The following is a 13,708-nucleotide window of genomic DNA, read 5'->3' as shown; positions in this document are numbered from 1 at the left end:
GCAGGAGGCAGAGAGTGGGGATAAGGGGGTCCTTCTCAGGATGGCGGCCGGTGACTAGTGGAGTTCCACAGGAGTCAGTGTTGGGACCATAACTTTTCACTTTATACTTTAATGATCTAGATGAAGGATCTGAGGGCATCCTGGCATTTATTTCGAGAGGACTAGAATATAAAAGCAGGGGTGTGCTGCTGAGGCTTTATAAGGCTCTGGTCAGACCACATTTAAAATATTGTGAGCGATTTTGGGCCCCGTATCTCAGGAAGGATGTGCTGGCCCTGGAGAGGGTCCAGAGGAGGTTCACGAGAATGATCCCAGGAATGAAAGGCTTAACATATGAGGAACGTTTGAGGTCTCTGGGTCTATACTCGATGGAGTTTAGAGGGATGAGGGGGGATCTGATTGAAACTTACAGAATACTGAAAGGCCTGGATAGAGTGGACGTGGGGAAGGTGTTTCCATTAGTGGGTGAGACGAGGACCTGAGGGCATAGCCTCAGAGTAAAAGAAAGACCTTTTAGAACAGAGATGAGGAGAAACTTCTTTAGCCAGAGAGTGGCGAATCTATGGAATTCATTGCCACAGAAGGCTGTGGAGGCCAGGTCATTGAGTGTATTTAAGACCGATATAGATAAGTTCTTGATTGGTAAGGGGATGAAAGGTTACGGAGAGAAGGCGGGAGAATGGGGTTGAGAAACTTATCAGCCATGATTGAATGGCGGAGCAGACTCGATGGGCCGAATGGCCTAATTTCTGCTCCTATGTCTTATGGTCTTATGAAAAATGGGGAAATTTCTGCCTCACTCTCACCCAGAGTTGGGGCAAATGGAAAAGAGTGGAAAATTCAGTAGAAATCCAGTTCGGTTGGATTCCCATCCATGATTGGTCCCATTCGATATTCCAGCTGGTGTCACATTTATTGAAAGACGAAGAGCCACATTTTGATTGATCTGTTTTATTTGACAGAAATGCAGAACGTGAGGGATTGGGTTAGTTTCCTGTAACTCGCTGGTTCCACAGCTGGTTTAATTCAGCGGTCCGAGCGGGGTCTGGAGTTCCTGATAACTTTCATCTGGGCAGCTCCACCGCTCTGAGAAATCAAACAGAATGAAACACACAGAGTTATCTTCAGTCAACACGCGTGTGCTCATCGAGAAAACTTCTGAGTTCTTTCTTACCAGCCATCTCATTCTAGTGTGTGCCCTACCTGGGAGACCGTTCTGAGATCAGATCCTGTTGTGACATCAGGATAGAGAGATGTGGGGCTGGGATCTGTGCCCCTCACACAACTGCTCTGGTGTTTGGGGCACATTGCCCTCCTGTCACCGTGGAAACATTGCAAGGCCAGAGACGTTTAAGAGCTGATTCTACAATCCCAACGTTTCCCCATCTCCTGGTGGCACTGATCCCCGCTGTGGTCACTGGGGACAACAATCGATATTTGTACAGCGTCTATTACGTCATGAAACCTCCCAAGATGCTTTGCAGGGACATGAGACACTAAATGTGACCCCGAGCCACATGAGGAGATATAAGGTCAGGCGGGGTAGGATTTAAGGAGATTCTCAAAGAAGGAAAACACGGCAGAGAAGGGCAAAGGTGTGTTTTAAACATTCATTCACAGGATGTGGGCTTTGCTGGCTGGGCCAGCATTTATTGCCCTTGAGAAGGTGGTGGTGAGCTGCCTTCTTGAACCGCTGCAGTCCATGTGGTGTAGGTACGCCCACAGTGCTGTTAGGAAGGGAGTTCCAGGATTTTGACCCAGCGACAGTGAAGGAACGGCGATATATTTCCAAGTCAGAGTGGTGTGTGACTTGGAGGGGAACTTCCAGGTGGTGGTGTCCCCATCTATCTGCTGCCCTTGTCCTTCGAGATGGTCATGGTCGTGGGTTTGGAAGGTGCTGTCGAAGGAGGAAGGGAATTCCAGAGATTTGGGCATCGGGATCTGAAGACGTGGCCATGAGTGGTGGAGCGATTGAAATCAGGGATGTACAAGAAGCCAGAATTAGAGGAGTGCAGAGGTTCAAAGAGTTGAAGGGCTGAATGAGTTTACAGAGATAGGGTAGAGCAAGGGATAGTGGGAGGGATTTAAAAGCAGAAATAGAATTTTAACACCAAGTCACTGCTTGACAGGGTGCCTATATATGGCAGGAAGTACAGGGTGAGAGGGTAACAGGGTGGCCCTGGGGGCACTGATCCTGCTGTGGGTCCTGAGCCCTCTTGAGGCTACAAGGATCAGGGTCCCTCAGGTTGAACCCCTGCTTGTTAAGTGGGTGGGGTGACCATTACCCTCAGAGCCTCAGATAAGAATGGAGTAGGAGCACTGAGGGGGATCAGAAATAGGTTGTCCAGGAACATCTCCCCAATGGCTCCAGGGTCATTGGGTGCAGATCCTCACCAAACCCCCTCCCACCACCATCTGCACTTTGAGGGAGGACCACCCGAGAGACCCCAGAACCTGAAACGGATCCATGGCCTCAGGTCAGTGCCACTGGGGGGCAGGTAGGGGCTGGAGGGCTGGAGGGGTGGAGGGGGGGGGGTGGGGGGGGGACAAAGTGGGGAATGGGATGGGAATGAACCCCAGGATCCCGGCAGAATAAGGCTGGTCCAAAATGCCCAGAGGCTGCGCCAAAAGGAGAGACTATTTCACTTACCGACGGGAGGTCCTGCACTAACAGTCAAGCCAATTCTCCTGGGTGCCGTAAATCTCCACCTCACAGAGACTCAGGTAGTCGCTTCTCCCTGGGATGACAATGTTTACATAGCGACCCTGCATTCCGACACAGCGGAAGGTTTCAGATCTTCCAGCTGCGATTGACCTGATGGTCGCGCACCTGGGAAAACAGCTTCATGTTAAAACCGGAATCAAAGACCCATGTGCACAGGTGAACCGATGCTCAATTCACTAAGTTCCACAGCCCAGCCATGAGCAACATCTCCAAACAAACACCTAGTGTTCATTGAGTGGCTTCAACATTGTAAATGTCCCAAAACACTTCACAGGAGCTATTAACAAATAACAAATTGTCACCAACATACCGACTGTAACGAGTCTCCCTCCCTTTTTTCCTCCCTTTGTATCCTTTCTGAAGGCTTTAAATTCTTCCCTAAGTTCCCAGTCCACATGTGTTAGTGCCACGTGTTACCACACGGCCATCTGTACTTGTGCCTTATCTTTATTCATCACCCTTTGTGCCCTGACGGACATTGTAATCCTTCTCTGCATTTGTCATAATCCTTCTTAGTCTGTTCCTATCAGGTATATATCACCTTCTCTCGCAGCTCGAACAAAACTCACTTCATTTTGCCTTATCTATTTCTGTTCTGGTGTCCAGTCCCCCTGCTAATTTAAAATTGGGTCCAAGGACAGAGTGAAGGACCCCATAGTCTCTGGAGAGTCCTATCACCAGAGAGAGAGAGAGAGCGAGTTACATCTTTTATACCAGCTTTCACAATTTCCCGATATACTGAAAGGATTAGGACTAGGGGATGGATGTGTGGGGAACGTGCACTGCCCAAGTAAGCGCCTTTTGATCTGTAGCTATTGGCTGCAATGGACCAGCTACACTGTGCCCAGTGAGACCCCACAAATAGCCATGAGATAACTGAGCAGTTCATTTGGTTTCAGTGATGTTGGTTGAGAGGCAGATTGACCGGTCCGTTGCAGCATGGACGGTGCACATACCCCACACGTCCATCCCCTAGTCCTAATCCTACACAATCACTGTGGGCACGCGTCCCCCAGACTCACCCCGCAGTGGGGGCACCCACCTTTTCCCTCCCCCCCACCTCCCCCCACCTCCCCCCACCTTACTTCGGGTTGCTGTTGCCATTATTGTGCAGCGAGTCTCCAATCCGGATCTCCGCTCCGTTGAGGCGTCCAGAGCAGCAGTCCTTTCTGTTTGTGACCCTGACGGAGTGGATCTCGCGAGTCCTGTGTAAATCTGCTCTCCACCATGGGTTCCTCTCTCGCTGGGTAGCCGTGCAGGACGATCTTAAGTAATTGGTGTCTAGGTTCCCATCGACAGCATTCATGGCATGGCCACGGAAATCATAGACACTGGACTGCGTAGCCCGACTCATGCCTGACAGATTCACTGCAGGAACAAACACTTTTACTGAATAAACCTCTCGCTCTAGTTCCACACTGATACTTCCTCTGCAGGAAATGGGGAGCAAGCTGTCCATCCCAGAGCTGCCAGATAACCTGTGGAAGCAGCGCAAAGCTTAGAGCTCACAGAGTGAACAGTATTGGGGTGGGTTGTGTTGGAGATATAACTGAGTGTTGATGATGCACAGCGTTGTTAATGTGCAAATCAAGAACAGGTTTAAGAATTACGCCGTGAATCGCAAATCTGCTGGTTGGTTGACGCTGATGTTTATGAGGCCACCCCATAGTCCTTCTTCAAGAGAATAGAAACCCAGGCGGACAGTCCTTTCCTGATATGTACACCCACACATGACTGGTATCATCCTGGCAAATCTCCTTTTCACCCTCTCTAGTGCCTCTATATCCATTTTATAAAATGGTACCCAGAAATGCATGCTGTATTAATCTAAGTGGGGTCTAACCAATTTACAATAGGTTTGGCTTAATTTTCATACTTTTCGATTCAGTCCCTACCTATAAATAAATCTAGTGCTTGGAGTTTTGCCCTCTTACAGAATCACAGAATCTTAACAGCACAGAGGGAGGCCATTCGGTCCATCATGTCTGTACCAGCTCTCTAAATGAGCATTATGACCTAGTGCCATTGCCCTGCCTTTTCCCTGTACCCCTGCACATTGTTTCTATTCAAATAATCATCTAATGCCCTCTTGAATGCCTCGATTGAACCTGCCTCCACCACACTTCCAGGCTGTGAATTCCAGACCCAAACCACTCGCTGTGTGAAAAAGTTTTTTCTCATGTCAAATTTGCTTTTTTTGCAAATCACTTTAAATCTGTGCCCTCTCGTTCTTGACCCTTTTACAAGTGGGACCAGCTTCTCCCTATCTACTCTGTCCAGCCCCCTCATGATTTTGAACATCTCTATCAAATCTCCTCTCAGCCGCCTTCTCTCCAAGGAGAACAGACCCAACCTCTCCAATCTATCCTCATAGCTGAAGTTTCTCATCCCTGGAACCATTCTTGTAAACCTCTTCTGCACTCTCTCCAATGTGTTCACATCCTTCCTATAATGTGGTGCCCAGAACTGTACACAATACTCCAGCTGAGGTCTAATGAGTGTCTTATATAAATTCAGCATAACCTCCCTGCTCTTGTACTCTCTGCCCCTAATAATCAAGCCCAGGATACTATCTGCTTTATTAACTGCTCTCTCCACCTGTCCTGCCACCTTCAATGATCTATGCACATATACACCCAGGTCTTTCTGCTCCTGCACCCCCTTCAAAATTTCACCCCTTATTTTATATTGTCTGTCCATGTTCTTCCTACCAAAATGCATCACCTCACACTTCACCACATTGAACTTCATCTGCCACCTATCTGCCCACTCCACCAACTTGTCTATGTCCTCTTGAAGTTCCACACCATCCTCCTCACAGTTTACAACACTCCCAAGCTTCGTATCATCCACAAACTTTGAAATTGCCCTCTGCACACCAAGATCTAGATCATTAATATATATCAGGAAAAACAAGGGTCCCAATATCGACCCCTGGGGAACTCCACGACAAACCTCCCTCCAGCCCAAAAAACAACCATTGACCATTACTCTCTGCTTCCTATTTTTCAGCCAATTTTGTATCCATGTTGCTACTGTCCCTTTTATTCCATGAGCAATAACTTTTCTCACAAGGCTGTCGTGTGGCACTGTGTCAAATGCCTTTTGAAAGTCCATGTGCACCACATCAACAGCATTACCCTCATCGACCTTTTCTGTTACCTCTTCAAAAATCTCCAGCAAGTTAGTTAAACACGATTTCCCCTTTAGAAATCCAGGCTGGTTCTTCCTTATCAACCCATATTTTTCCATGTGACGACTGATTCTATCCCGAATAATTGTTTCTAGAATCTTGCTCACCACTGAAGTTAAACTGACTGGTCTGTAATTTCTGGGCTTATCCTTACAACCTTTTTTGAACAAGGGCGTAATGTTTGCAATTCTCCAGTCCTCTGGCACCACCCCTGAGTCTAGGGAAGACTGAAAGATTATGACCAGTGCCTCTGCAATTTCTACTCTCACTTCCTTCAATATCCTTGGATGCATCTCATCCGGTCCCAGTGCTTTGTCAACTTAGTGACTGATGCATTTTAGTGGTGAAATCCCTTTGTTCCTCCACCTCACCTAGATCCTGCAATCTGATTGTTTATGAAAAATATCAAGGACAATATCTTCAACAAGATGACATATTCAGGCGTATTTATATAATAAGGACATATAAAAATGTCCCAAGGCACTTCACAGGAATGATTATCAAACCATGTTTGATACAGCCCGTATTAGGAGATATTAGGACAGGTGAATAAAAGCTTGGCCGAAGGGGTGGTTTTTAAGGCATCTTTTAAAGGGGGGAGAGGGTGGGGATGCAGAGAGGTTTAGGGAGGGAATTCCAGAGCTCGGGGCCCAGACTGCTGAAGGTGCAGCCACCAATGAGTGTGTGCTTAAAATCGGGAATGCCTGAGCAGCCAGAACTGAGGAGCCCAGCTATCTCGGAGGGTCGAGGAGGTTACAGGGATAGGGAGGGGTGTGGCCATAGAAAGGTTTGAAAGCTGTTTAGGAATTTCGAATTGAGTCATTGCTTAACTGGGAGCCAGTGTAGGCGCGAGCACAGGGGGGTGATAGATGCATGGACTTGCTGTGATTTAAGACACGGGCAGCAGAGCTTTGGATGACCTCAAGTTTACAGAGGGTAGGGTGTGGGAGATTGGCCAGGAATGTGTGGCAACAGACTGTGTGGACCCCGTAACTCACTGAAGTCCAAGGTGCCTTTTTGTCCTCTCATAGCTTTTTGAGCTTAGTATCTTGAGCTAATACCATTCCAACACCTTCTCCCCATAAACATGCACATTCTTCCTTTTCAGATAATAACCCAATTCCCTCTTGGAAGCCTTGACTGGACCTGCCTCCACCAAGCAAGCTACAGCGCATTACCAGACAAAACTGAAAAGGGCTGTATAGTCTAGGAGGGTACACCATGAGACAGCCCTTTAGCAAGATCTAGCCCACAGCCTTCCAGGTAGACTAAAGCATCGCACAACTCAAGCACCTGTAAAGATGATTCTTTATAGGAGTTAATTGTCGTAAATAAATTTATCGATTCGCATTAACTTGGATTCTGTTCCTCGCCACCGATTCTATCCCTCTCCCAGGTCATTTTTTTGAAGCTAAAGCAGACTGTTCACAGCCTTGGTTTCTGATCGTGAGGTGAGATTCCAACCACGTAACCTTTTTATCACTAAGACAGCCGATTCCCACCTCCGTAACCTCGCCCCACTCTGCACTTGCCTCAGTTCAGCTGCTGCTGAAACCCTCATTCGTGCTTTTGTTACAACGAAACTCGACTGTCCCATTATCTCTCCTGGGTGACAACACATCTTCCTCCTCCCTGAATTTAAACTCATTGTGTGGCACCTATAGTTCAGTGGGTAGTACACCTGCCGCAAAAGACTCTGGATTCAAGTTCCACCAGAATCACAGAATTTTAACAGCCCATCCTGTCTACACCAGCTCTCCAATTGAGCATTCTGACCTCGTGCCATTGCTCTGCCTTTTCCCTGTACCCCTGCACCTTGTTTCTATTTAAATAATCATCCAATTCCCCCTTGAATGCCTCGATTGAACCTGCCTCCACCACACTTCCAGGCAGTGAATTCCAGACCCAAACCATTCGCTGTGTGAAAAGATTTCTTCTCACACCTTGAGTACAAAAATCAAGGCTAACATTCCAATGGAGTACTGAGGGAGTGCTGCACTCTAAGAGATACTGTCATTTTTTTTTTCAATGGGCCGAGTGGCCTCCTTCTGTGATGTAATAACTCAGTCACGCCATGATTGACTCACCCCAAAGCTCTGCTGCCCCATCTCTTAACACGCACAAGCCCCGGTCACTCGTTACCCATGTGCTGACTGACCCACCCTGACTGAAGGAGACGTAGAAAATGACGGGAAACACTCAGCAGGTCTGAGAGCATCTGTGACAAAAGAGACAGAGCTAATGTTCCAGGTCACTGGCTTTTCATCAGAACCGAGTCAAAAGCATTGACCTGAACCATTAACTCTGTTTCTCTCCACCAGATGGTGTGAATGTCAAGCCTCTGCAGTGTGTTGCTTTTTTACATTGGCTCCAGCTCTGGCAACGCCATGGTTTTAAAATTCGAATCATTGTTTTCAAATTCCTTCTGCCCTCCGACTCGCTCCAACCTCCTTCAACCCCACAACCTTCCGAGACATCCCGCAACCTATCCTGCAAAAACTTGAGGTCGTCCAAATCTCTGCTGCCGCTGCCCGAACTCACACCGAGTCCCGTTCCCCTCTCACCCCTGTACTCGCTGACCTACGCGGGCACCCGGTCAAGCAACACCTCGGTTTTAAAATTCTCGTCCTCGTTTTCGAATGCTTCAAAACGGTTTCCTCGGAGAAGAGAAGGTTGAGTGAAGATTTGATGGAGGCGTTCAAAATCATGAATGATCTGGGCAGAGCAGATAGGGAGAAACTGTTCCCCTTGGCGGAAGGACCGAGAACCCAGAGGACACAGTAGCGGTTAGGATCTGGAATGTACTGCCTGAGAGTGTGACAGGGGCAGGTCCAGTCGAGGCTGTCACGAGGGAATTGGATTATTATCTGAAAAGGAAGAATGTGCAGGGTTATGGGGAGAAGGTGTTGGATTGGTATTAGCTCAAGACTTTAAGCTCAAAAAGCCATGAGAGAGCAACAAGGCACCTCGGACTTCAGTGAGCTACAGGGCCTACAGTCTGTTGCAACACATTCCTGGCCGATCTCCTACACTCTACCCTCTGGTGGTGCATTTTTTTTGTTGAACCTTTTTGTCTTGCACTCATCAGGACACTTTGCAAGAATACCAATGTCAAGGGAAACCGCATATTTATGCTGCATGAGAAGAGAGTGCTGATTGGTTGCCAAATGGACGCTAGAGGCATTGCCATGGAGAATGCACCAATTGATTGTGACTGGCAGTTAACCGCCGAGTGTTGTTTGAAATCTAAACCAGGCAGCTTGACTCTGATTGGTCAAGACATTCCGCTGGGGATGAACCAGCGAATGGCCATCACTGATTTTGTTTAGCTGAAACAGGCGCAATGTGTGTACATGCTTTTTCTGTCTGCGAAGAACAGGGCCCCGTGTATTCATGCAAATGCACACGCAGATGAGCCGCACTGCATGCCTGACTGACAATCTTGAATTGGCTGCCAGCATTAATTCTCAGCACACTGAGGATTAATTATGCAAATATTGTCTAATTGCGGAATCACATCGAATGTTGGATGCTGTGTTTTGAATTTTGTAAGCGCAGGCTGGTTTGGGCTGGTCCAAGTTTTTAGTCACTTGCCCTAACGGCATTAGCTGTATTGCCCCTCCAGACAGCTGCTGCATACACAATGGGCTGAATGGCCTCCTCCTGTGCTGTAACAATTCTGTGATTCCACCTTCTCTCCACTCCCTATCTTTGTAACCCTCTCCCAATCCAAAACCATCCGAGATATCTGTGCTCCTACGAGTCCTGGCTGTGTGGGCATCCCTGATTTTAATCAGCCGCCACTGGTGACCATGCCGTCTTCTGCCTGGGCCCCTAAGCTCAGAATTCCCTCCCGAAAATTTGCAGAGACCAAAGAGTTCAATTCAGTGTTTGATGTGAGAAGGTTTCTGCTGATCCAGTATTGGATGTTGGGATATCCAGTTTGGTAATATAGAGACACTGGTGGAGTTGAGGCAGGGGGTAGAGATGGGTGTTGTCAGGGTACATGTGAAAATTAAGGGTGTTCAGCTAATGTTGCTGAGGGACAGCAAATAAATGAAAAATAGGTGGCGGCCAAGGATTGATCCTTCGGGGACCACCAGAGTAATGGTGCAGGAGCAGAAAGAGATTCTCCGGCCTTGATTAGATAGGTAAGAATGGAACCAGGAGAGAGCAGTCCCACCCGGCTGGACAACAGTGGAGAGGTGTTGGAGGAGGATGGTGTGGTCCAACCCTGTTAAGGCCGCAGACAGGTTGAGTTGAGACAGTTTACCTTGGTGACATTCTTGCTACGACGCAATTGTGACTTTGTTAAGAGACATTTCAGTGATGTGGCGTGGACAGGAACCCAACTGGATAGGTTCAACATGAAACCCCGGGGATTATGGGAATGGATTTGGAAGGTGACAACACGTTCAAGGACTTGGGAAAGGAAAGGGAGGTTGGAAAGGGAACAGTGTGCAAAGATGGAGGGGTCAAGGGTTAGTTTTTTCAGAAGAGGGCTGATGTGGGCAGATAAGTCAATAGAACATCGCCTGAGCAGAGGGAATCTTAATAAAACTAAAGTTTAAATCCCTCTTTCAATGGAATTGCTGTTAGTTATTAGTGTGAGGTTATAAATAAACTACAGAGGCAGCACTGAGCAGGATGATTCCAGGTAAACCTCCAGGACCTTAGAGAAAGGAACCCAAACTGCACTGGAGCAGATAGAGGAGAATCACTGGGTTTCACTGGGATATACCAAATATAACCCCTCTATTCAGGAAGGGAGGGAGTGGGGGGCAGAAAACAGGGAACCAGAGGCCAGTTAGCTTGGCGCCTGTCATGGGGAAGGTGTTAGAGTTGATCATTAAAGGGGTTATAGCCGGACACTTAGAAAAGCTCAAGGTAATCAGGCAGAGTCAGCATGGCTTTGTGAAAGAGAAACCGTGTTTAACCAATTTATTGGTGTTTGTTGAAGGAGTAACATGTGCTGTGGATAAAGGGGAACAGGTGGATGTACAGTACTTAGATTTCTAGAAGGCATTTGATAAGGTGCCACATCAAAGGTTATTGCAGAAAATAAAATCTCCTGATGTAGGGGGTAACATATTTGCCTGGATAGAAGATTGGTTGGCTGGCAGAAAGCAGAGAGTACGCCTAAATAGGTTTTTTTCGGATTGGCATGATGTGACAAGTGGAGCCCCACAGGGGTCTGGTTTGTGTGCAATTTTGGTCTCCTTATTTAAGGAAGGATGTAAATGCATTGGAGGTGGTTCAGAGGAGGTTTACTAGATTGATATCTGGAATCAGTGGGTTGTCTTATGAGGAAAGGTTGGACAGACTGGGCTTGTTTCCACTGGAGTTTAGAAGAGTGAGGGGTGATTTGATTGAAGTTTACAAGATCCTGAACGGCCTTGACAAGGTGGACGTGGAAAGGATGTTTCCTCTTGTGAGTGAGTCCAGAACTAGGGGGCACTGTTTTAAAATTAGGGGGTCACTCTTTTAGGACAGAGATGAGGAGAATGTTTTTCGCTGAGGGTTGTGTGACTTTGGAACTCTCTGCCTCAGAAGGTGGTGGAGACAGGGTCATTAAATATTTTTAAGGCAGAGGTAGATAGATTCTTGTTAGGCAAGGGAATCAAAGGTTATCGGGGGCAGATGGGAATGTGGAATTTGAAACACAATCAGATCGGCCCTGATCATATTGGATGGCGGATCAGGCTCGAGGGGCTGAATGGCCTACTCCTGCTCCTATTTCTTATATTCTTATGTTCAACAGCAAGACAGCGATAAGATTCCTGTGGTTCTTACCTTGTGCGTGTCCAAATTCGAGGATCAGAATGATGCAGAGAACTGTAGACAACATGATCATCGTCATCCTCAAGATCAAAACAGAAGAGGCTTCAATAAGGGTTGGAATGCAAACTGACCCTTCCTCACATCAAAGATACGATGTTTGATGTTTCATAATGAGCTGATCTGCAGCCCAGATAAGACTATCAATCCTTCAATGTAGAGCTTTCCCTGTGACTGATCCACTTTCAATCTTATTATTCGACTCTGTCCCTGCGCTGAGTTCTTTTACAATACTCTCAAACTTCTACTTTTGTATCGTTAGCATTGTTTAATAGTAATATTTCTCCACACTCACATCCAATCACATATCAGTAAATGTGAATCAAGCCCTACAACACCAGTGCAAAGCTTTGTCCAAACCACTTTGTCCAAAGTATTTAGATGAGCACTCGAAACGCCGCAGCGTACAGGTCTACTGGCCAAGTGCTGGAAAATGGGATTAGGATGGTTAGGTGCTTAGTGGCCGGCATGGACACGATGGGCTGAAGGGCCTGTTTCGGTGCTGACTCTATGACTATGATTCTATGACACCCATTTATTCTAACTTTCGTTTTCACTCTGTCCAACAGTCAATATTCCATCAATGGCCACAGCTTCTCTATGTACCATTGGGACAGAACTGGTGTGCTTCGGGGCAGGGCTTAGAGCCCCTTAATCAAATCATGGCTAATATGCATCACCAAGCCTTTCCCCTATCTCCCTTGATGCCCATACACAAGTTCCATCTCAGTGTTGAAAGTTCCAATGACCCCCAACATCCACAGCCTCTCTGTGGGAGAGAGTTCCAGATTTCCACACCCCTTTCGGACAGCGCCCCTCATTTTAAGGTTGGCCCTCTTGTTATGGACTCCCCCGCCAGGAGAAATACTTTCCCTATCTACCCTATCAGATCCCTTCACAATTATCTTAAACACACTCTGAAATAATACAGCAGCCACATTCCTGTTATTTATCCAACAGTTTAATTCATGGCTGGCCCCAACAACACACTCCAGAAGCTCGACACCATCCAGGACAAAGGAGTCTCCTTGATCGATACCCCATTCACCATCTTAAGCATTCACTCCCTCCGCCACCACTGATGCACAGTAGCAGCAGTGTGGGTACCATCGACAAGATGCACTGCAGCAACTCACCAAGGCTCCTTCGACAGCACTTTCCAAACCCACGACCACTACCAAGGGCAGCAGGTGTATGGGGAAACCACCACCACCTGCAATTTCTCCTGTCAGGTTGTACATTACAAATTTTCTTGTACTTTCAACCGTGGATGGTTCATCACAGGGACAATCCAGTAACTTCTGTGGCTTCGTTAGAGGAGGAATTCCAAATATATGAACATTAAAAACACAAGGATGAATAGTCTCACCTAAGACTCGGTTTGAACTCTGGTAGGAAGGACAAGGGTCAGAACAGAGTGTCCAGCGGTCTCAAAGTGAAAATCAGGATCTTACCTGGAAATAGAGATGCAATTTTATTCCAGGCACGATAGTGTCATCCCACACAAACAGGCCTCAGTACCTCTCTCTGCTCAATCATTAGGATATCATACACCCCATTCCGGTAAATTCTAAACTCATAACTCTAACTAAATTATTTATAAGGCACACGAGTTTTTCATGCTTTGTCTTACCCTGATCTGTGCCTCTTCTGGTCTGATGATCTCCTATCCTCCCCAGGGTTAAATAGAGAGCACAGAGCAGATACAAGGAAATGATATGGTCACATGATTGGTGGAAAATCATTCATCATACAAATCAGTTCGGTGGATTTACTGAAGTTCCATTTCCAAACAATTCTCAATAACACGGGTGGGGTACTGCATGCATTCACTTGTGCAAATATTGCAATTCATTCTTAACACACCAAAGAGCTACCTAGAGGAATGTTTAAGTTTGAATTATCAGTGACTAAACATTAGGATTGTGCCAGTATATTGCTATATTTTCTTA

General features: G+C 46.9%; 1 protein-coding gene across 2 annotated transcripts; it reads right to left on the bottom strand.

The window, feature by feature from the left end:
• Positions 1-939: 939 nt before the first annotated feature.
• Positions 940-13,413, bottom strand: LOC144674789 (fucolectin-like). Of its 2 annotated transcripts, none has more exons than XM_078535991.1 (5): positions 13,211-13,413; positions 11,712-11,779; positions 3,811-4,093; positions 2,651-2,830; positions 940-1,086 (listed from the first exon to the last, which is right to left on the bottom strand). In XM_078535991.1, exons 2-4 carry the CDS (start codon positions 11,776-11,778, stop codon positions 2,668-2,670), a joined length of 513 nt encoding a protein of 170 aa, XP_078392117.1. In that variant the 5' UTR covers position 11,779; positions 13,211-13,413; the 3' UTR covers positions 940-1,086; positions 2,651-2,667. The 2 variants fall into 2 exon arrangements, with proteins under 2 accessions (XP_078392117.1, XP_078392121.1); XM_078535995.1 differs by having other exon boundaries at positions 13,390-13,408.
• Between the last annotated feature and the right edge of the window lie 295 nt (positions 13,414-13,708).

Source organism: Cetorhinus maximus, chromosome 3 (assembly GCF_964194155.1).
Source record: "Cetorhinus maximus chromosome 3, sCetMax3.hap1.1, whole genome shotgun sequence".
In the NCBI taxonomy this organism is placed as follows: domain Eukaryota; kingdom Metazoa; phylum Chordata; class Chondrichthyes; order Lamniformes; family Cetorhinidae; genus Cetorhinus; species Cetorhinus maximus.
This window is presented reverse-complemented; position numbering and strand designations above follow the sequence as displayed.

Bases quoted from the DNA above. Each gene is read 5' to 3' on its own strand.
- LOC144674789 (XM_078535991.1), bottom strand. From the start codon at position 11,778: ATGACGATGATCATGTTGTCTACAGTTCTCTGCATCATTCTGATCCTC. The intron at 4,094-11,711 runs GTAAGAACCACA...TTGTTCCTGCAG, and splicing joins CGAATTTGGACACGCACAAG to TGAATCTGTCAGGCATGAGT. The intron at 2,831-3,810 runs GTAAGGTGGGGG...CTGTTTTCCCAG, and splicing joins AATGGCAACAGCAACCCGAA to GTGCGCGACCATCAGGTCAA.